At 40.8% G+C, this 24457-nt stretch overlaps 1 protein-coding gene across 5 annotated transcripts in view; it reads left to right on the top strand.

Annotated features, from left to right (window-relative positions):
- Positions 1-24457, top strand: part of LOC139538981 (FERM, ARHGEF and pleckstrin domain-containing protein 1-like) — a 167149-nt gene that overhangs the window by 83522 nt on the left and 59170 nt on the right. For all 5 annotated transcript variants that reach the window (XR_011667840.1, XM_071341607.1, XM_071341606.1 and 2 more), the window contains 5 exons: positions 16542-16643; positions 16787-16829; positions 20044-20122; positions 21670-21767; positions 22211-22325. Coding sequence is in view for 4 of the 5 variants with exons in the window: in XM_071341607.1 (XP_071197708.1) it covers positions 16542-16643; positions 16787-16829; positions 20044-20122; positions 21670-21767; positions 22211-22325 (437 nt within the window). In the remaining variant the exon portion in view is untranslated. The remainder of the gene's footprint in view (positions 1-16541; positions 16644-16786; positions 16830-20043; positions 20123-21669; positions 21768-22210; positions 22326-24457) is intronic.

Raw genomic sequence — 24457 nt, 5'->3', positions numbered from 1 at the left:
CTCAGCTCTACTCTACTCAGCTCTACTCTACGCTACTCTAATCAGCTCTACTCTACTCAGCTCTACTCTACTCCGCTCTGCTCTACTCAGCTCTGCTCTACTCTACTCAGCTCTACTCATCTCTACTTCGCTCCACACTACTCCGCTCTACTCTACTCAGCTCTACTCTACTCTACTCTGCTCTACTCTACTCTGCTCTACTCTACTCAGCTCTACTCTACTCAGCTCTACTCTACTCAGTTCTACTCTACTCAGCTCTACTCCACTCTGATCTGCTCTACTCCACTCTATTCAGCTCTACTCACCTCTACTCATCTCTGCTTTGTACTGCAGCTCTGAATGAGACCCACCAAGAGACCACCACTGAGACACTCTTAATCCTCAGACACTCTTAATCCTCTGCTAATGTTAGCATATTTGCTAGCTAGCACAACATAGCTAGCTAAACTAAGGGCACTGCGCTATCTCCGCAGCTAACACAGACAGCTGTTTCATGGAAACTAGCTAATCCATTGTGCTTTAATTATAACATCAACACTAGCTACAGTGGTTAGCTAGCTTGGAGGAGGTATTTAGTGTTGTGCGCATTGCGTCTGTGCACTAAGCTAGCTACCATCCTGTAGCTTACATTGCAAATGAAGTGTGACTGACTCATCCGTGGATGTACGGAGAAAATGGCCTCTTTAAAAAATATTTTTTGACTTGAAGGCAAGTTGTTGGCCACTGATGAGCATTGCAATTCTATAAGTAGAATCGGTAGGTTCTTCGCTACCAGGTCGGCACGCAGCAGATACCGCTTTTGTTCTAGCAAGAGAAGGACCGGCCTCCCACTGTGATAAGTAGCTATCTATCGGCAGTGAGGTTCTTGGTGTGTTTCATGCTTTAGAATGTCTATATTTCACGCTGTCCCCCACTCTTCACCCTCTGTCTGTCCATTAGAATGTCTATCTTTCACGCTGTCCCCCACTCTTCACCCTCTGTCTGTCCATTAGAATGTCTATCTTTCACGCTGTCCCACACTCTTCACCCTCTGTCTGTCCATTAGAATGTCTATTCTTCACGCTGTCCCCCTCTCTTCACCCTCTGTCTGTCCATTAGAATGTCTATCTTTCACGCTGTCCCCCTCTCTTCACCCTCTGTCTGTCCATTAGAATGTCTATCCTTCACGCTGTCCCCCACTCTTCACCCTCTGTCTGTCCATTAGAATGTCTATCTTTCACGCTGTACCCCACTCTTCACCCTCTGTCTGTCCATTAGAATGTCTATCTTTCACGCTGTACCCCACTCTTCACCCTCTGTCTGTCCATTAGAATGTATATCCTTCACACTGTCCCCCACTCTTTACCCTCTGTCTGTCCATTAGAATGTATATCCTTCACGCTGTCCCCCACTCTTCACCCTCTGTCTGTCCATTAGAATGTCTATCCTTCACACTGTCCCCCACTCTTCACCCTCTGTCTGTCCATTAGAATGTCTATCCTTCACGCTGTCCCCCACTCTTTACCCTCTGTCTGTCCATTAGAATGTATATCCTTCACGCTGTACCCCACTCTTTACCCTCTGTCTGTCCATTAGAATGTATATCCTTCACGCTGTCCCCCACTCTTCACCCTCTGTCTGTCCATTAGAATGTCTAGCCTTCACGCTGTCCCCCACTCTTCACCCTCTGTCTGTCCATTAGAATGTATATCCTTCACGCTGTCCCCCACTCTTCACCCTCTGTCTGTCCATTAGAATGTCTATCCTTCACGCTGTCCCCCACTCTTCACCCTCTGTCTGTCCATTAGAATGTATATCCTTCACACTGTCCCCCACTCTTCACCCTCTGTCTGTCCATTAGAATGTCTATCCTTCACGCTGTCCCCCACTCTTCACCCTCTGTCTGTCCATTAGAATGTCTATCCTTCACGCTGTCCCCCACCCTTCACCCTCTGTCTGTCCATTAGAATGTCTATCCTTCACGCTGTCCCCCACTCTTCACCCTCTGTCTGTCCATTAGAATGTCTATCCTTCACGCTGTCCCCCACCCTTCACCCTCTGTCTGTCCATTAGAATGTCTATCCTTCACGCTGTCCCCCACCCTTCACCCTCTGTCTGTCCATTAGAATGTCTATCCTTCACGCTGTCCCCCACTCTTCACCCTCTGTCTGTCCATTAGAATGTCTATCTATCCCACACTTTTCATTATGCATTATATTCTAGTGATGCACTATATTCTAGTGATGCACTATATTCTAGTGATGCACTGTATTCTAGTGATGCACTGTATTCTAGTGATGCACTGTATTCTAGTGATGCACTGAATTCTAGTGATGCACTGTATTCTAGTGATGTACTGTATTCTAGTGATGCACTGTATTCTAGTGATGCACTATATTCTAGTGATGCACTGTATTCTAGTGATGCACTATATTCTAGTGATGCACTATATTCTAGTGATGCACTGTATTCTAGTGATGCACTGTATTCTAGTGATGCACTATATTCTAGTGATGTACTGAATTCTAGTGATGCACTGTATTCTAGTGATGTACTGTATTCTAGTGATGCACTGTATTCTAGTGATGCACTATATTCTAGTGATGCACTGTATTCTAGTGATGCACTATATTCTAGTGATGCACTGTATTCTAGTGATGCACTGTATTCTAGTGATGCACTATATTCTAGTGATGCACTGTATTCTAGTGATGCACTGTATTCTAGTGATGCACTGTATTCTAGTGATGTACTGTATTCTAGTGATGCATTATATTCTAGTGATGCACTGTATTCTAGTGATGCACTATATTCTAGTGATGTACTGTATTCTAGTGATGCACTGTATTCTAGTGATGCACTGTATTCTAGTGATGCACTGTATTCTAGTGATGCACTGTATTCTAGTGATGCACTATATTCTAGTGATGCACTATATTCTAGTGATGCACTATATTCTAGTGATGCACTATATTCTAGTGATGCACTGTATTCTAGTGATGCACTATATTCTAGTGATGCATTATATTCTAGTGATGCACTGTATTCTAGTGATGCACTGTATTCTAGTGATGCACTGTATTCTAGTGATGCACTGTATTCTAGTGATGCACTGTATTCTAGTGATGTACTGTATTCTAGTGATGCACTATATTCTAGTGATGCATTATATTCTAGTGATGCACTGTATTCTAGTGATGCACTGTATTCTAGTGATGCACTGTATTCTAGTGATGCACTGTATTCTAGTGATGCACTGTATTCTAGTGATGCACTATATTCTAGTGATGCACTGTATTCTAGTGATGCACTGTATTCTAGTGATGCACTATATTCTAGTGATGCACTATATTCTAGTGATGCACTATATTCTAGTGATGCACTGTATTCTAGTGATGCACTATATTCTAGTGATGCACTGTATTCTAGTGATGCACTGTATTCTAGTGATGCACTATATTCTAGTGATGCACTATATTCTAGTGATGTACTGTATTCTAGTGATGCACTGTATTCTAGTGATGCACTATATTCTAGTGATGCACTGTATTCTAGTGATGCACTGTATTCTAGTGATGCACTATATTCTAGTGATGCACTGTATTCTAGTGATGCACTATATTCTAGTGATGCACTATATTCTAGTGATGCACTATATTCTAGTGATGTACTGTATTCTAGTGATGCACTGTATTCTAGTGATGCACTGAATTCTAGTGATGCACTGTATTCTAGTGATGTACTGTATTCTAGTGATGCACTGTATTCTAGTGATGCACTATATTCTAGTGATGCACTGTATTCTAGTGATGTACTGTATTCTAGTGATGCACTGTATTCTAGTGATGCACTATATTCTAGTGATGTACTGTATTCTAGTGATGCACTGTATTCTAGTGATGCACTGTATTCTAGTGATGCACTATATTCTAGTGATGTACTGAATTCTAGTGATGCACTGTATTCTAGTGATGTACTGTATTCTAGTGATGCACTGTATTCTAGTGATGCACTATATTCTAGTGATGCACTGTATTCTAGTGATGCACTATATTCTAGTGATGCACTGTATTCTAGTGATGCACTGTATTCTAGTGATGCACTATATTCTAGTGATGCACTGTATTCTAGTGATGCACTGTATTCTAGTGATGTACTGTATTCTAGTGATGCATTATATTCTAGTGATGCACTGTATTCTAGTGATGCACTATATTCTAGTGATGTACTGTATTCTAGTGATGCACTGTATTCTAGTGATGCACTGTATTCTAGTGATGCACTGTATTCTAGTGATGCACTGTATTCTAGTGATGCACTATATTCTAGTGATGCACTATATTCTAGTGATGCACTGTATTCTAGTGATGTACTGTATTCTAGTGATGCACTATATTCTAGTGATGCACTGTATTCTAGTGATGCACTGTATTCTAGTGATGCATTATATTCTAGTGATGCACTGTATTCTAGTGATGCACTATATTCTAGTGATGCACTATATTCTAGTGATGCACTATATTCTAGTGATGTACTGTATTCTAGTGATGCACTGAATTCTAGTGATGCACTGTATTCTAGTGATGCACTGTATTCTAGTGATGCACTGTATTCTAGTGATGCACTGTATTCTAGTGATGCACTGTATTCTAGTGATGCACTGTATTCTAGTGATGCACTGAATTCTAGTGATGCACTATATTCTAGTGATGCACTGTATTCTAGTGATGCACTGTATTCTAGTGATGCACTGTATTCTAGTGATGCACTGTATTCTAGTGATGTACTGTATTCTAGTGATGCACTATATTCTAGTGATGCACTGTATTCTAGTGATGCACTGAATTCTAGTGATGCACTATATTCTAGTGATGCACTGTATTCTAGTGATGCACTGTATTCTAGTGATGTACTGTATTCTAGTGATGCACTGTATTCTAGTGATGCACTGAATTCTAGTGATGCACTGAATTCTAGTGATGCACTATATTCTAGTGATGCACTATATTCTAGTGATGCACTGTATTCTAGTGATGTACTGTATTCTAGTGATGCACTGTATTCTAGTGATGCACTGAATTCTAGTGATGCACTGTATTCTAGTGATGCACTGAATTCTAGTGATGCACTGTATTCTAGTGATGTACTGTATTCTAGTGATGCACTGTATTCTAGTGATGCACTGAATTCTAGTGATGCACTGAATTCTAGTGATGCACTATATTCTAGTGATGCACTATATTCTAGTGATGCACTGTATTCTAGTGATGCACTGTATTCTAGTGATGTACTGTATTCTAGTGATGCACTGTATTCTAGTGATGCACTATATTCTAGTGATGTACTGTATTCTAGTGATGCACTGAATTCTAGTGATGCACTGTATTCTAGTGATGCACTGTATTCTAGTGATGCACTGTATTCTAGTGATGCACTGTATTCTAGTGATGTACTGTATTCTAGTGATGCACTGTATTCTAGTGATGCACTGAATTCTAGTGATGCACTGTATTCTAGTGATGCACTGAATTCTAGTGATGCACTGTATTCTAGTGATGCACTGTATTCTAGTGATGTACTGTATTCTAGTGATGCACTGTATTCTAGTGATGCACTGAATTCTAGTGATGCACTGTATTCTAGTGATGCACTGAATTCTAGTGATGCACTGTATTCTAGTGATGCACTATATTCTAGTGATGCACTGTATTCTAGTGATGCACTGTATTCTAGTGATGCACTATATTCTAGTGATGCACTATATTCTAGTGATGCACTGAATTCTAGTGATGCACTGAATTCTAGTGATGCACTGAATTCTAGTGATGCACTGTATTCTAGTGATGCACTGAATTCTAGTGATGCACTGAATTCTAGTGATGCACTGTATTCTAGTGATGCACTATATTCTAGTGATGCACTGTATTCTAGTGATGCACTGTATTCTAGTGATGCACTATATTCTAGTGATGCACTATATTCTAGTGATGCACTGAATTCTAGTGATACACTGTATTCTAGTGATGCACTATATTCTAGTGATGCATTATATTCTAGTGATGCACTATATTCTAGTGATGCACTATATTCTAGTGATGCACTGAATTCTAGTGATGCACTGTATTCTAGTGATGCACTGTATTCTAGTGATGCACTGAATTCTAGTGATGCACTGTATTCTAGTGATGCACTGAATTCTAGTGATGCACTGAATTCTAGTGATGCACTGAATTCTAGTGATGCACTGTATTCTAGTGATGCACTGTATTCTAGTGATGCACTATATTCTAGTGATGCATTATATTCTAGTGATGCACTATATTCTAGTGATGCACTATATTCTAGTGATGCACTGAATTCTAGTGATGCACTGTATTCTAGTGATGCACTGTATTCTAGTGATGCACTATATTCTAGTGATGCACTATATTCTAGTGATGCACTGAATTCTAGTGATGCACTGTATTCTAGTGATGCACTGTATTCTAGTGATGCATTATATTCTAGTGATGCACTATATTCTAGTGATGCACTGAATTCTAGTGATGCACTGTATTCTAGTGATGCACTGAATTCTAGTGATGCACTGTATTCTAGTGATGCACTATATTCTAGTGATGCACTGAATTCTAGTGATGCACTGTATTCTAGTGATGCATTATATTCTAGTGATGCACTGTATTCTAGTGATGCACTATATTCTAGTGATGCATTATATTCTAGTGATGCACTGTATTCTAGTGATGCACTATATTCTAGTGATGTACTGAATTCTAGTGATGCACTGAATTCTAGTGATGCACTGTATTCTAGTGATGCACTATATTCTAGTGATGCATTATATTCTAGTGATGCACTATATTCTAGTGATGCACTATATTCTAGTGATGCACTGAATTCTAGTGATGCACTGTATTCTAGTGATGCACTGTATTCTAGTGATGCACTGAATTCTAGTGATGCACTATATTCTAGTGATGCACTGAATTCTAGTGATGCACTATATTCTAGTGATGCACTGAATTCTAGTGATGCATTATATTCTAGTGATGCACTATATTCTAGTGATGCACTATATTCTAGTGATGCACTGAATTCTAGTGATGCACTGTATTCTAGTGATGCACTGTATTCTAGTGATGCACTGAATTCTAGTGATGCACTATATTCTAGTGATGCACTGAATTCTAGTGATGCACTATATTCTAGTGATGTACTGAATTCTAGTGATGCACTGAATTCTAGTGATGCACTGTATTCTAGTGATGCACTATATTCTAGTGATGCATTATATTCTAGTGATGCACTATATTCTAGTGATGCATTATATTCTAGTGATGCACTGAATTCTAGTGATGCACTATATTCTAGTGATGCACTATATTCTAGTGATGCACTGAATTCTAGTGATGCACTATATTCTAGTGATGCACTGAATTCTAGTGATGCACTGTATTCTAGTGATGCACTGTATTCTAGTGATGCACTGAATTCTAGTGATGCACTATATTCTAGTGATGCACTGAATTCTAGTGATGCACTGTATTCTAGTGATGCATTATATTCTAGTGATGCACTATATTCTAGTGATGCACTATATTCTAGTGATGCACTATATTCTAGTGATGCATTATATTCTAGTGATGCACTGTATTCTAGTGATGCACTATATTCTAGTGATGCATTATATTCTAGTGATGCACTGTATTCTAGTGATGCACTATATTCTAGTGATGCACTATATTCTAGTGATGCACTGTATTCTAGTGATGCACTATATTCTAGTGATGCACTATATTCTAGTGATGCACTGTATTCTAGTGATGCACTGTATTCTAGTGATGCACTATATTCTAGTGATGCACTGTATTCTAGTGATGCACTGTATTCTAGTGATGCATTATATTCTAGTGATGCACTGTATTCTAGTGATGCACTATATTCTAGTGATGCACTGTATTCTAGTGATGCACTGTATTCTAGTGATGCACTGTATTCTAGTGATGCACTATATTCTAGTGATGCACTGTATTCTAGTGATGCACTGTATTCTAGTGATGCACTGTATTCTAGTGATGCACTGTATTCTAGTGATGCACTGTATTCTAGTGATGCACTGAATTCTAGTGATGCACTATATTCTAGTGATGCACTGTATTCTAGTGATGCACTGTATTCTAGTGATGCACTGTATTCTAGTGATGCACTGTATTCTAGTGATGCACTATATTCTAGTGATGCACTGTATTCTAGTGATGCACTGTATTCTAGTGATGCACTGTATTCTAGTGATGCACTGTATTCTAGTGATGTACTGTATTCTAGTGATGCACTGTATTCTAGTGATGCACTGAATTCTAGTGATGCACTGAATTCTAGTGATGCACTATATTCTAGTGATGCACTGTATTCTAGTGATGCACTGAATTCTAGTGATGCACTGTATTCTAGTGATGCACTGAATTCTAGTGATGCACTGTATTCTAGTGATGTACTATATTCTAGTGATGCACTGTATTCTAGTGATGCACTGAATTCTAGTGATGCACTGTATTCTAGTGATGTACTGTATTCTAGTGATGTACTGTATTCTAGTGATGCACTGTATTCTAGTGATGCATTATATTCTAGTGATGCACTGTATTCTAGTGATGTACTATATTCTAGTGATGCACTGTATTCTAGTGATGCACTGTATTCTAGTGATGTACTATATTCTAGTGATGTACTGTATTCTAGTGATGCACTGAATTCTAGTGATGCACTGAATTCTAGTGATGCATTATATTCTAGTGATGCACTGTATTCTAGTGATGCACTGTATTCTAGTGATGCACTGTATTCTAGTGATGTACTATATTCTAGTGATGTACTATATTCTAGTGATGCACTGTATTCTAGTGATGCACTGTATTCTAGTGATGTACTATATTCTAGTGATGTACTATATTCTAGTGATGTACTGTATTCTAGTGATGCACTGAATTCTAGTGATGCACTGAATTCTAGTGATGCATTATATTCTAGTGATGCACTGTATTCTAGTGATGCACTGTATTCTAGTGATGCACTGTATTCTAGTGATGTACTATATTCTAGTGATGTACTATATTCTAGTGATGCACTGTATTCTAGTGATGCACTGAATTCTAGTGATGTACTGTATTCTAGTGATGCACTGAATTCTAGTGATGCACTGTATTCTAGTGATGCACTGAATTCTAGTGATGTACTGTATTCTAGTGATGCACTGAATTCTAGTGATGCACTGTATTCTAGTGATGCATTATATTCTAGTGATGCACTGTATTCTAGTGATGCACTGAATTCTAGTGATGCACTGTATTCTAGTGATGCACTGAATTCTAGTGATGCACTGAATTCTAGTGATGCATTATATTCTAGTGATGCACTGTATTCTAGTGATGCACTGTATTCTAGTGATGCACTGTATTCTAGTGATGCACTGTATTCTAGTGATGCACTGAATTCTAGTGATGCACTGTATTCTAGTGATGCACTATATTCTAGTGATGCACTATATTCTACTGATGCACTATATTCTAGTGATGCACTATATTCTAGTGATGCACTATATTCTAGTGATGCACTGTATTCTACTGATGCACTGTATTCTAGTGATGCACTGTATTCTAGTGATGCACTGTATTCTAGTGATGCACTGTATTCTAGTGATGCACTGAATTCTAGTGATGCACTGTATTCTAGTGATGCACTGAATTCTAGTGATGCACTGTATTCTAGTGATGCACTGTATTCTAGTGATGCACTGTATTCTAGTGATGTACTGTATTCTAGTGATGCACTGTATTCTAGTGATGCACTGTATTCTAGTGATGTACTATATTCTAGTGATGCACTGTATTCTAGTGATGCACTGTATTCTAGTGATGTACTGTATTCTAGTGATGCACTGAATTCTAGTGATGCACTATATTCTAGTGATGTACTGTATTCTAGTGATGCACTGTATTCTAGTGATGTACTGTATTCTAGTGATGCACTGTATTCTAGTGATGTACTGTATTCTAGTGATGCACTGTATTCTAGTGATGCACTGTATTCTAGTGATGTACTGTATTCTAGTGATGCACTATATTCTAGTGATGCACTGTATTCTAGTGATGCACTGTATTCTAGTGATGTACTGTATTCTAGTGATGCACTGTATTCTAGTGATGCACTGAATTCTAGTGATGCACTGTATTCTAGTGATGTACTGTATTCTAGTGATGCACTGTATTCTAGTGATGTACTGTATTCTAGTGATGCACTGTATTCTAGTGATGCACTGTATTCTAGTGATGTACTGTATTCTAGTGATGCACTGTATTCTAGTGATGCACTGTATTCTAGTGATGCACTATATTCTAGTGATGTACTGTATTCTAGTGATGCACTATATTCTAGTGATGCACTGTATTCTAGTGATGCACTGTATTCTAGTGATGCACTATATTCTAGTGATGTACTGTATTCTAGTGATGCACTGTATTCTAGTGATGTACTGTATTCTAGTGATGCACTGTATTCTAGTGATGCACTGTATTCTAGTGATGTACTGTATTCTAGTGATGCACTGTATTCTAGTGATGCACTGTATTCTAGTGATGTACTGTATTCTAGTGATGCACTATATTCTAGTGATGCACTGTATTCTAGTGATGCACTGTATTCTAGTGATGTACTGTATTCTAGTGATGCACTGTATTCTAGTGATGCACTGAATTCTAGTGATGCACTGTATTCTAGTGATGTACTGTATTCTAGTGATGCACTGTATTCTAGTGATGTACTGTATTCTAGTGATGCACTGTATTCTAGTGATGCACTGTATTCTAGTGATGTACTGTATTCTAGTGATGCACTGTATTCTAGTGATGCACTGTATTCTAGTGATGCACTGAATTCTAGTGATGCACTGTATTCTAGTGATGCACTGTATTCTAGTGATGCACTATATTCTAGTGATGTACTGTATTCTAGTGATGCACTGTATTCTAGTGATGCACTGTATTCTAGTGATGCACTATATTCTAGTGATGTACTGTATTCTAGTGATGCACTGTATTCTAGTGATGCACTGTATTCTAGTGATGCACTATATTCTAGTGATGCACTGAATTCTAGTGATGCACTGTATTCTAGTGATGCACTGTATTCTAGTGATGCACTGTATTCTAGTGATGCACTGTATTCTAGTGATGCACTGTATTCTAGTGATGCACTGTATTCTAGTGATGCACTGTATTCTAGTGATGCACTGTATTCTAGTGATGCACTGTATTCTAGTGATGCACTATATTCTAGTGATGCACTGAATTCTAGTGATGCACTGTATTCTAGTGATGCACTGTATTCTAGTGATGCACTGTATTCTAGTGATGCACTGTATTCTAGTGATGCACTGTATTCTAGTGATGCACTATATTCTAGTGATGTACTGTATTCTAGTGATGCACTGTATTCTAGTGATGCACTGTATTCTAGTGATACACTATATTCTAGTGATGCACTGTATTCTAGTGATGCACTGTATTCTAGTGATGCACTGTATTCTAGTGATGCACTGTATTCTAGTGATGCACTGTATTCTAGTGATGCACTATATTCTAGTGATGTACTGTATTCTAGTGATGCACTGTATTCTAGTGATGCACTGTATTCTAGTGATGCACTGTATTCTAGTGATGCACTGTATTCTAGTGATGCACTATATTCTAGTGATGTACTGTATTCTAGTGATGCACTGTATTCTAGTGATGCACTGTATTCTAGTGATGCACTATATTCTAGTGATGCACTGAATTCTAGTGATGCACTGTATTCTAGTGATGCACTGTATTCTAGTGATGCACTGTATTCTAGTGATGCACTGTATTCTAGTGATGCACTGTATTCTAGTGATGCACTGTATTCTAGTGATGCACTGTATTCTAGTGATGCACTGTATTCTAGTGATGCACTGTATTCTAGTGATGCACTATATTCTAGTGATGCACTGAATTCTAGTGATGCACTGTATTCTAGTGATGCACTGTATTCTAGTGATGCACTGTATTCTAGTGATGCACTGTATTCTAGTGATGCACTGTATTCTAGTGATGCACTATATTCTAGTGATGTACTGTATTCTAGTGATGCACTGTATTCTAGTGATGCACTGTATTCTAGTGATGCACTGTATTCTAGTGATGCACTGTATTCTAGTGATGCACTGTATTCTAGTGATGCACTATATTCTAGTGATGCACTATATTCTAGTGATGCACTGTATTCTAGTGATGCACTGTATTCTAGTGATGCACTGTATTCTAGTGATGCACTGTATTCTAGTGATGCACTATATTCTAGTGATGCACTGTATTCTAGTGATGCATTATATTCTAGTGATGCACTGTATTCTAGTGATGCACTGTATTCTAGTGATGCACTATATTCTAGTGATGCACTGTATTCTAGTGATGCATTATATTCTAGTGATGCACTGTATTCTAGTGATGCACTGTATTCTAGTGATGCACTGTATTCTAGTGATGCACTGTATTCTAGTGATGCACTGTATTCTAGTGATGCACTGTATTCTAGTGATGCACTGTATTCTAGTGATGCACTATATTCTAGTGATGCACTGAATTCTAGTGATGCACTGTATTCTAGTGATGCACTGTATTCTAGTGATGCACTGTATTCTAGTGATGCACTGTATTCTAGTGATGCACTATATTCTAGTGATGTACTGTATTCTAGTGATGCACTGTATTCTAGTGATGCACTGTATTCTAGTGATGCACTATATTCTAGTGATGCACTGTATTCTAGTGATGCACTGTATTCTAGTGATGCACTGTATTCTAGTGATGCACTGTATTCTAGTGATGCACTGTATTCTAGTGATGCACTGTATTCTCGTACCAAATGCAGAAAACCCAGGCTACTAACTTAGATTTCCTGTCCGTATGATTCTCTGGTTCTGTCGAGAGGTCTGACACTGCAGGTTCACAGCTGTTGGGGCTGCAGCAGCAGCACCTTGGCAGGCCGGCAGCAGTGTGTGTGAGTGGGTGTTTGGCTAGTGGATGCTCTGGTGGATGCTCTGGTGGCCTCTAGCCTCTTGCTCCCCTGTGCTCTCACTCATCACCCCCTCCACCATATGGAATCAGCTGGTCCTCTGTAGTGGGCACTGTGTGGTTCCCTTAGCTCCCTACATCCTGTAGTCAGGAGGGAGAGTCGTGTAGGGAGAGAGATCAGGGAACCAGAAAGCTATGGAGAGGGGAGCTGGCTATGGTGGTGCTATATTGGACAGATTTAATTGAAATATTGTTTTATTTGATTGAGGCAATTGACTGTTTAATTAACACTGATATATGTGAGTGTAATAATGCAAAACATGAACCTATTTCCCATGGGTCATTAATGAGGATTGCCCTCTTGTGATTGGAAGAGGTCACTACATACAGTAATCCAGGAAGTAGAGCAAGTCAGTTCCAATGACTGCCCTTATGTGGAGATTGAATGAGGAGAGGGAGAGAGCTTGGTGAACAAAGAGAGGAGTACGTGGGTGGAGGAGTTACAGAGTAGAGAAGGAAAAGAGGGTGGTGTAGATTGTAGAAGGATAGAATGGGGGGGTGAAGATTGTAGAATGATAGAATAGGGGAAAAGGGGGGATGAAGATTGTAGAATGAGAGAATAAGGGGAGAAAGGGGGGGTGAAGATTGTAGAACGATAGAATGGGCGGGTGAAGATTATCCTAGCCAAAGGGGCGGGACTGTTACTATAAACACTGGCATAACTGTGCTACGTTCTGCTCCGGTGAAAACCGTTCAAAAGAATGAAGCTTGGCTAAACAGCTCAACTCCCCTGCCTGCCTGCTATGCTTCTGTCTTCTTAGGGGTTTTCCAACAGGACATGTGGCTTTAACTGCTGTCCCTGCCATCCCTTTGTGCCTCTAAATGTGACCCACCACCCCGATTCAGTCTTATGTAGCAAAATTTGAAATTGTGTTTTTTTACATTGGATAAAAGTAGAGACTCCGAGCTAGAAAATTGTATATTATACACTGCAATTCTGCTTTGAAAGTTAACTTTGTAACCCCACTTTTGATAAAATGGCCCTTAAATGTTTTGGTACACCTACTGGAGAGCTCTTCTTTGTCTATACCTATTCAGCATTGTTCACACCATCTTAAGCCTTAGCCCCACCCATCTCTTTAAGGATTCACGTGAGGCCATGTGCTACACAGAGTGAGTAAGGTAGTGTAGTAAACAACCAAAGATAGTAGCCTACAATAAGGACAAACTGCAGGTAAAAATACACCTTTTCTAGTCCTTGGACAATATCCTAATCTGACATTGAAAGTGTCCAGATAAAAATATTTTATAAATATTTTATCATTATTAGATGCTCACCCAGACACTTGTCAAAATGAATGGGTCATGTGAAAGAAATGCTATAACCACCCCACAGCCACATCTAGCTAAGTGGACGGGTCACTATTGTCTAGACATGTACACATGTTCATGAAATACCATAGATGGCTGTAATTACCCCGGACACACCTGGCTAACTTGATGGGTCAGGTTATCATTCTCTTGCGAAGTGGAAGAGTGTAGACCTGTAGCTAGCTAGCTAAACAATCTCAACCCATAGCTACAGTACAAATGGATTGTTATAGCTAGCCACATGAAATGCTGTAGTATGAATCTGCAGGTAACTAAAGCTAACCAACTAGGTTCAATGTTAGCTAGCTAACATTTGGCCATAACTAGCAATGCAAATGGGTTTCTGAGATACAAATAATATTACTACACAGATCATACACGTAACGTAACGTTAGCTAGCAAGCCTGCAAGCTAACGTTCGCTAGCTAACGGTACGCTTTAACTTGCAATGAATATGACTTTGACAAAATTTGAAACGTATAATATCTGAAAATGTAGCTAGACTCTTACCCATATACATGGATGAACGCTTCATGGCAGCATGTCTTTTTGGTACATTTTTTATTTTACCCGGTAAGTTGACTGAGAACACATTCTAATTTACAGCAACAACCTGGGGAACGGTTACAGGGGAGAGGAATGAGCCAATTAGAAGCTGGGGATGATTAGGTGGCCATGGTGGTTTGAGGGACAGATTGGGAATTTAGATAGGACAATGTGGTTAACACTCTTACGATAAGTGCCATGGGATCTATAGCGACAACCGAGAGTTAGGACACCCGTTTAATGTCCCATCAGCAAGGGGCATTGGAATCTTTTTTTAGACCAGAGAAAAGAGTGTCTCCTCCTGGCCCTCCCATCCAGGATCAACCCTGCTTAGCCCCAGAGACAAGCCAGCAGTGGTATTCAGGGTGCTGCTGGCGGTTTGTAGCTAGCTACAGCTTGTTTGACCTGTTGTTGTGTCAAGCACTCCGGCTCACACTGACCTTATGCAGAAAGTAGTCCATCACAACTTTATCCAAATGATCTTTGTCGATAGCGCCTGCTAAATTCTGTTGCAAGGAGCAACACTTTTGTGGATCTCCAAGGCTAATGTTATATCTTTCAAAAATGTGTATAAATTTTTTTTGTTTAAATTAAATGTTAAAGTGCCTCTCCTGTGAAGTAGTGTCGTGCGACATACGCCTAGCTTCATGAAACGTGTCATAAATGAGTAGGTTTTTTTCTCAACAGTCAGGGAAGCTATAAGGGGTTGCCTTGGTGTTGGCTGTGTATGTTCCCATGGGACAGGAAAAGAAGTAGTGGGTGAAAAACAGCCAGATGACCGAGTCTGACGGAGACTTGAAAGAGTCATGGAGGAATGCACTTCCTAGGTGAGCTGGGTTGCCACTAGATCAGCTTCAAAGAGCACCATCAGTCCCTATGGTGATACTGGGAACACAGAACAAAGTCACAGTCCCGCCCCCCTCTCTGTCTGCTCCTCTCAGTGTCCCACCTCTCTGGGCCTCCATAAGAGGAGAGGAGGGGGAGGTTTTGAGCAATCTTCTGGGAGTGAAGGGAGGGGAATGGTTTCTATGGAGCCACCCACTATCCATGCAGCCAGTCATACTACACTCAGTCACTACTGCAAATGTCTCTGTTGTTTGTCTGTGGCATTCCTCTTGATCCACAAAGTCCTAGAGAGATTTATTTTAACTAGGCAAGTCAGTTAAGAACAAATTCTTATTTTACAATGACAGTGATACAGCTCAGGATCAAACCAGGGTCTGTAGTGACGCCCCTAACACTGAGATGCAGTGCCTTAGACCGCTGCGCCACTCGGGAGCCCCTACGGGGTGATGAGATCCAGTCCTGAATGTGCTCTCGTGATCGCTGATCCTTGATTAACCTTGCAGATAGACTTTGCTGAGGGGATTTTCTGTGAAATGTCATCAGAATGAGTCTTTAAAACCGAGGGACAATATCATCCATAGTCTAAGTACACATTTATCATTGAGTGATTGAGCTAGTGAATGCCAGCCAGCCCACCGTACAGTCAATAGGTAATTCACTACTGCACCAGGTATTTCTCTAACTTACCATGTATGTTTCTGTCTTTCACAGCAAAGAGCCTCAGGCAAGGTGTTGTTTGACCTGGTGTGTACCCACCTGAACCTCGTTGAGGGAGACTACTTCGGCCTAGAATACCAACACCACAAGATGATGGTGAGTGAAGAAATAGACACAGTCCTTAAGGGTTGTTTCTGGACTGGGTGTTACCTTGTATCTTCTTGATGTGTTAGTGTAGAAGCCTTGAATTCATTTCTCTATGCTGACTAAAGGGGCGTTTGCTTTCCTTATGTTCACAGGTTTGGTTAGACCTCCTAAAGCCTATTGTCAAGCAGCTAAGACGTAAGTACGCTGACTTTATTACACATTTTTACACGGCTCTCAATGGACAGTTCATGCTTCATTTGCTTCAACTAACACTGGGGGTATGGTTGCTAACAGAAGAAAATGAATCAAGCCTTACATAGAAACATGAAATGTCTGTGAAAGGAGACAGCTAGGAGACTTAGTTGTGGTGTGAGGAAGTCTCAACACCCTGTCTCGTCCAAGCAAACCTAAAGTGATGCTCCAGGACTTTTTAAAATAATTTCAGCCAGTAGTTTTGAAAGTGGTACCCGTTACTTGTGTACTACTTGTCATCCAATGGTGTACCACTATCTAGAACCGTCTATGTAGGGTTCTTCAAAGAACCCCTTGTATATGATTCTACCTAGAACCCTATGACGGGTTCTGCCTAGAACCCTCTATGATGGGTTCTACCCAGGGCCATTTTATCTTTGGCGGGTTCTTCTTAGAAGCCCCTATGAAGGGTTCTACCAAGAACCATTTTATCTTATTAACCTTTTAACATGTAATTTTTTATGACAATACATCGTAAGGCCTTTCATTGAGGGCGTAGTTATTCTTTAACACAGTGGTGTTAGGAATCTCCTGGTTTTAGAGGCCACATCAGGCCTTCAAGTCACATTATGCTGACTTGCAACGTGGTATAATTCCTATTGGAATCCAACCAGAATTAGGATAGCCAACAACCAGAATTGTTCATCACCCACAACCTGCATTTAGATTGACTGCCAGGGTAGGGAGGGTTGAATACTGAGACTACCTCAATCATCTAACCTGGAACCACCATCTCAGTAACGGGTGCAATAAGTCTAGATACTAATAGATTGGATTAGTTTTAAATACTGTGTGTTGTTTATCTTTATGTAGCATAACATTTATCAACCAATCAATGTACATGCAAAAACACAGATATTACAGTAAAACAAACCATTCTGTAAAGCTTCCTGAAATAAAGGATGTTGGGAAATATGAAATCTTGCCTTCCGAAAAATCCTTCTTGCCTTGCAAAGAATCATCAAAGAACCCTTGCTTCCAAAAAAGGTTCTTAGGAGGTTAAAGGTTCTAGGTAGAACCCTTTGCCTTACAAAGAACCCTTGTCTTCCAAAAAGGGTTCTTCTGATCAAAACGGTTCTTGGTAGAAAACGATCCCTCCGCATAGAATCCTTTTGGAACCATTTTTTCTAAGAGTGTACCATTCCCCATTCAAAGGCACCCTCTGAATGGCACACATACACAATCCATGTCTCAATTGTCTCAAAGGCTTAAAAAAACTTCTTTAATCTACACTGATTGAAGTGGATTTAACAAGTAACATCAATAAGGGATCATATCTTTCATGTCATGAAAAGAGCAGGTGTACTTAATGTTTTGTACACTCAGTGTATATTTTTTTGCAATTCGTACAATACGTTACGAATCTGTCGTGCTTAAGATCCCAAACTGCATCTTTATTCACACACAGAGACCATCTATCTTCCAGACTGAGGCTCCACTGTTAAAACTTGTACATCTCGAGTCATAAAGCTTTCATCAAGTCTTATGGAAGACTGGCTTGCTCAGCTACAAACAAGGGTTTGTGGTGCATAAGAGCAAGTACACTGCTTGTTATGATCTCATTGGTCAGTGAGATAAAAGCAAAGGAATCATAGAGATCCGGTTCTAATTCCTAATTCTATGATAGGAATCTCCAAATCTCCAGATAGTGTGTTTAGATTGTTTTCTATAATTCTATGATAGGAATCTCCAAATCTCCAGATAGTGTGTTTAGATTGTTTTCTATAATTCTATGATAGGAATCTCCAAATCTCCAGATAGTGTGTTTACAATGTGTTCTATAATTCTATGATAGGAATCTCCAAATCTCCAGATAGTGTGTTTACAATGTGTTCTATAATTCTATGATAGGAATCTCCAGATAATGTGTTTACAATGTGTTCTATAATTCTATGATAGGAATCTCCAGATAATGTGTTTAGATTGTGTTGTATAATTCTATGATAGGAATCTCCAGATAATGTGTTTACAATGTGTTGTATAATTCTATGATAGGAATCTCCAGATAATGTGTTTAGATCGTGTTGTATAATTCTATGATAGGAATCTCCAGATAATGTGTTTAGATTGTGTTGTATAATTTCTATGATAGGAATCTCCAGATAATGTGTTTACAATGTGTTGTATAATTCTATGATAGGAATCTCCAGATAATGTGTTTAGATTGTGTTGTATAATTCTATGATAGGAATCTCCAGATAATGTGTTTAGATTGTGTTGTATAATTCTATGATAGGAATCTCCAGATAATGTGTTTAGATTGTGTTGTATAATTCTATGATAGGAATCTCCAGATAATGTGTTTAGATTGTGTTGTATAATTTCTATGATAGGAATCTCCAGATAATGTGTTTACAATGTGTTGTATAATTCTATGATAGGAATCTCCAGATAATGTGTTTAGATTGTGTTGTATAATTCTATGATAGGAATCTCCAGATAATGTGTTTAGATTGTGTTGTATAATTCTATGATAGGAATCTCCAGATAATGTGTTTAGATTGTGTTGTATAATTCTATGATAGGAATCTCCAGATAATGTGTTTAGAATGTGTTCTATAATTCTATGATAGGAATCTCCAGATAATGTGTTTACAATGTGTTCTATAATTCTATGATAGGAATCTCCAGATAATGTGTTTAGAATGTGTTCTATAATTCTATGATAGGAATCTCCAGATAATGTGTTTACAATGTGTTCTATAATTCTATGATAGGAATCTCCAGATAATGTGTTTAGATTGTGTTGTATAATTCTATGATAGGAATCTCCAGATAATGTGTTTACAATGTGTTCTATAATTCTATGATAGGAATCTCCAGATAATGTGTTTAGAATGTGTTCTATAATTCTGTGATAGGAATCTCCAGATAATGTGTTTAGATTGTGTTCTATAATTCTGTGATAGGAATCTCCAGATAATGTGTTTAGAATGTGTTCTCTAATTCTATGATAGGAATCTCCAAATCTCCAGATAGTGTGTTTCGAATGTGTTCTCTAATTCTATGATAGGAATCTCCAAATCTCCAGATAGTGTGTTTCGAATGTGTTCTCTAATTCTATGATAGGAATCTCCAGATAGTGTGTTTAGATTGTGTTCTCTGTATCGTCTTGGCTGTGACTCCTCCTAACCAAGCCATTATCTCACACCCACAGGGCCCAAGCACACAGTCCTGAGATTTGTGGTGAAGTTCTTCCCCCCAGACCACGCCCAGCTACTGGAGGAATTGACCAGGTAAGACTAAACAGATAGAAGCCTAGGTTTAACCAGCAACATACCAATTGCCATTTCAGACAAACCCTCAGTCTACAAAAGCTCAGCTATAGGGTTTCCTCATCGGCAGGTGCTTAAAGGTCCAATGCAACTGTTTTTATCTCAATATCAAATCATTTTCTGGGTAACAATGAAGTACATTACTGTGGTTGTTTTGTATTCATTTTTTTTTTTTTAAGAAAACAATAATAACTTCTTAGCGAAAAGCAATTTCTCAAGCAATAATTTAGCTAGAACTGTCTGGAAGTGGTATGAGTGGGGAAGGGAAAACTTAAAACTAGTGTTATTGGCAGATAGGATTGGAACTCTCTTTCTTATTGGTCTATTAACTAATTTACCACCTGGGGATGTCACCAGGCAGGCCAAAACTCCATCCCACCAAAACAGGCTGACATTTCAGGTGGTCTTTACAAACAGCTCTTATCCTAAAAGGGCATTATCATCATTTTCACTATTTCACAATATTATTCCAACCACATAGTGTGGAAATATCCAGGTAACTGGCAAAATAAAGGACACACCAAGATAAAGTGTCTTAATAGGGCGTTGGGCCACCACGAGCCGCCAGAACAGCTTTAAGGCGGCTTGGCATTCTACAGTGTCACCATTCTTCCACAAGAAATTCCATAATTTAGTGTTTTGTTGATGGTGGTGGAAAATGCTGTCTCAGGCGTCACTCCAGAATCTCCCATAAGTGTTCAATTAGGTTGAGATCTGGTGACTGAGACACACACACACACACACAGAGACACAGATACACACACACACACACACACACAGACACAGACACAGACACAGACACAGAGACAGACAGACAGACAGACAGACAGACAGACAGACAGACAGACAGACAGACAGACAGACAGACAGACAGACAGACAGACAGACAGACAGACAGACAGACAGACAGACAGACAGACAGACAGACAGACAGACAGACAGACAGACAGACAGACAGACAGACAGACACCCAGCAGCTATATTATCCAGTTTCCATTAGAGTAAGTCATTCTCAGGTCAGTTCTGTGTGTTGACGTGACTGCGATGTCACAGAATGTGAATGCTAATGTAGAAGTGACCGATGTGTTCCAGCCCCCTACAGATAAAAAAAAAATCTACCTCGGGCATTTAATTAATGTCATCCATGTTTTACGCCTGCCATGTTTTTAATGTAGCACCTTCGTGTGATCCTGGTTGTTACCATTGGACTAATGTTTTTCTGATGTATATGTCCTCATTGTGTGATAACCCCTCGACTCTAAAGAAGGGTGTAACAGTTGATATTAGATGGGTAAAGACACTCATCCTGTTATGATGATGTTGCTCTGTAATCCAATTGTCTTTGTTTTCAAGCTGCAATATTTAACTCTTTTGGACGACCTGACCTCCAAGTGGTTCCTTTGTTGTTCCTCCCTCCTGTGTTGTCGCCTGACAGGTTTGGATGTTAACCACAGCCAGTCATCCTGTCGACTCTGTTCTAGCCTTTCTCTTTGTCCCGTCTTGTCCAGGTACCTCTTCGCCCTGCAGATCAAGCATGACCTTGCCTGTGGACGTCTGACATGCAACGACAGTAGCGCAGCCCTGCTGGTCTCCCATATTATCCAGTGTACGTCTCTCTGTTACTTTCCCTGTGGCTTCACACAGCCTATAGGATCACAGAGCCAATAGACCATATACATTTGTAGGAAAACAGAACCTCCTTCAAACAGGATGTGGTGCAGCATCCCAAATTGAGAATCAGTGCATTGCCATGGATACCTTTTTCTTTTGTCTTCCTCTGAATTAATTAAATGTGGGAAGACACCGAGAGAGAGAGCTTTTTGAAAAGCCATCTGTTCCTCAGCCTGGATTCTAATGCTAGAGGGAGCTGTCAAAAAGTAAAACCGAAGAGAGGGAAAAAGCATGGATGAGGATGAATCTATTCTAATCTATTCTGTTTAGGGATATATGCAAATAATCTGAGTTTTTATCAACCAGCAGTGGTGTAGATCATTTACACACTGCACACAATGTAATGCGATGTCCTAACTTTAACCCTTTGTTCTCCAGCTGAGATTGGGGACTTTGAGGAGAGCCAGAGTCGGCAGCACCTCCTCAACCACAGCTACATTCCTGACCAGATGGCTTTGATGGACAAGATCATGGAGTTTCACTCCAAGAATGGGTAAGTAGCTCCTCTATAACGGATGTGTGAGCTCTGGAAGCTGTCAGGCATTATTCTGGTGGCCTCTGAACAGGACAAGGTAGATAAAGACCTCATACGTACACGTCCCAAGGGAATGTTTTCTACCCAGGTAACACAGTCAGGAAACTCCCCACTGACCTAACAGTGTTCTTTGTTTCAGTGTGTTAACTGACATGGTTTTCTTTATCGTGTTAAGACTCGGCAAAGGCCCCCTGGGCTGGTTGAGTGGTTAGGGCCTGGAGGTGAACGTGTCAATGTCTGCTGTATCAGAAACACTACATGGGTTCCCGGAAAGGTCTGGGATCTACCTGGACCACAGCCCAATGAGCAACACACCAGATTTCAGCAGGGAAATGGCTTTTCTTTGTTAAGCCCTTGTCACTGAACAGGTTGGCACAAGGGAAATGGCAGCTTGGACTCATTCTTCTTCTCCCAGTATTTCTTTCTATTATCCGTTTCCTAATTAGCTAGTTTTGCTCTCCTTGGAGAACATATCCCACAATCCCCTTAGTGTCCTACTCATTCATGCAGCAGGTCAGGATCACATGGCCAACCCTTCCCTCACCCTCAGTCCTCCACGGTACACTGGTGTCACTCCCAGTCCTCCACACTACACTGGTGTCACTCCCAGTCCTCCACACTACACTGGTGTCACTCCCAGTCCTCCACACTACACTGGTGTCACTCCCAGTCCTCCACACTACACTGGTGTCACTCCCAATCCTCCATACTACACTGGTGTCACCCCCAGTCCTCCACACTACACTGGTGTCACTCCCAGTCCTCCACACTACACTGGTGTCACCCCCAGTCCTCCACACTACACTGGTGTCACCCCCAGTCCTCCACACTACACTGGTGTCACTCCCAGTCCTCCACACTACACTGGTGTCACTCCCAGTCCTCCACACTACACTGGTGTCACTCCCAGTCCGCCACACTACACTGGTGTCACTCCCAATCCTCCACACTACACTGGTGTCACTCCCAGTCCTCCACACTACACTGGTGTCACCCCCAGTCCTCCACACTACACTGGTGTCACTCCCAGTCCTCCACACTACACTGGTGTCACTCCCAGTCCTCCACACTACACTGGTGTCACTCCCAGTCCTCCACACTACACTGGTGTCACTCCCAGTCCTCCACACTACACTGGTGTCACCCCCAGTCCTCCACACTACACTGGTGTCACTCCCAATCCTCCATACTACACTGGTGTCACCCCCAGTCCTCCACACTACACTGGTGTCACCCCCAGTCCTCCACACTACACTGGTGTCACCCCCAGTCCTCCACACTACACTGGTGTCACTCCCAGTCCTCCACACTACACTGGTGTCACTCCCAGTCCTCCACACTACACTGGTGTCACCCCCAGTCCTCCACACTACACTGGTGTCACCCCCAGTCCTCCATACTACACTGGTGTCACCCCCAGTCCTCCACACTACACTGGTGTCACTCCCAGTCCTCCACACTACACTGGTGTCACCCCCAGTCCTCCACACTACACTGGTGTCACTCCCAGTCCTCCACACTACACTGGTGTCACCCCCAGTCCTCCACACTACACTGGTGTCACTCCCAGTCCTCCACACTACACTGGTGTCACTCCCAATCCTCCATACTACACTGGTGTCACTCCCAGTCCTCCACACTACACTGGTGTCACCCCCAGTCCTCCACACTACACTGGTGTCACTCCCAGTCCTCCACACTACACTGGTGTCACCCCCAGTCCTCCACACTACACTGGTGTCACTCCCAGTCCTCCACACTACACTGGTGTCACTCCCAGTCCTCCACACTACACTGGTGTCACTCCCAATCCTCCACACTACACTGGTGTCACTCCCAGTCCTCCACACTACACTGGTGTCACCCCCAGTCCTCCACACTACACTGGTGTCACCCCCAGTCCTCCACACTACACTGGTGTCACTCCCAGTCCTCCACACTACACTGGTGTCACTCCCAGTCCTCCACACTACACTGGTGTCACTCCCAGTCCTCCATACTACACTGGTGTCACTCCCAGTCCTCCATACTACACTGGTGTCACTCCAGGTCCTCCACACTACACTGGTGTCACTCCCAGTCCTCCATAC

This window comes from Salvelinus alpinus, chromosome 14, assembly GCF_045679555.1.
Source record: "Salvelinus alpinus chromosome 14, SLU_Salpinus.1, whole genome shotgun sequence".
Taxonomy (NCBI): Eukaryota; Metazoa; Chordata; class Actinopteri; order Salmoniformes; family Salmonidae; genus Salvelinus; species Salvelinus alpinus.
The sequence above is the reverse complement of the archived record's forward strand: the minus strand, read 5'-3'. Positions and strand labels throughout refer to the sequence as shown.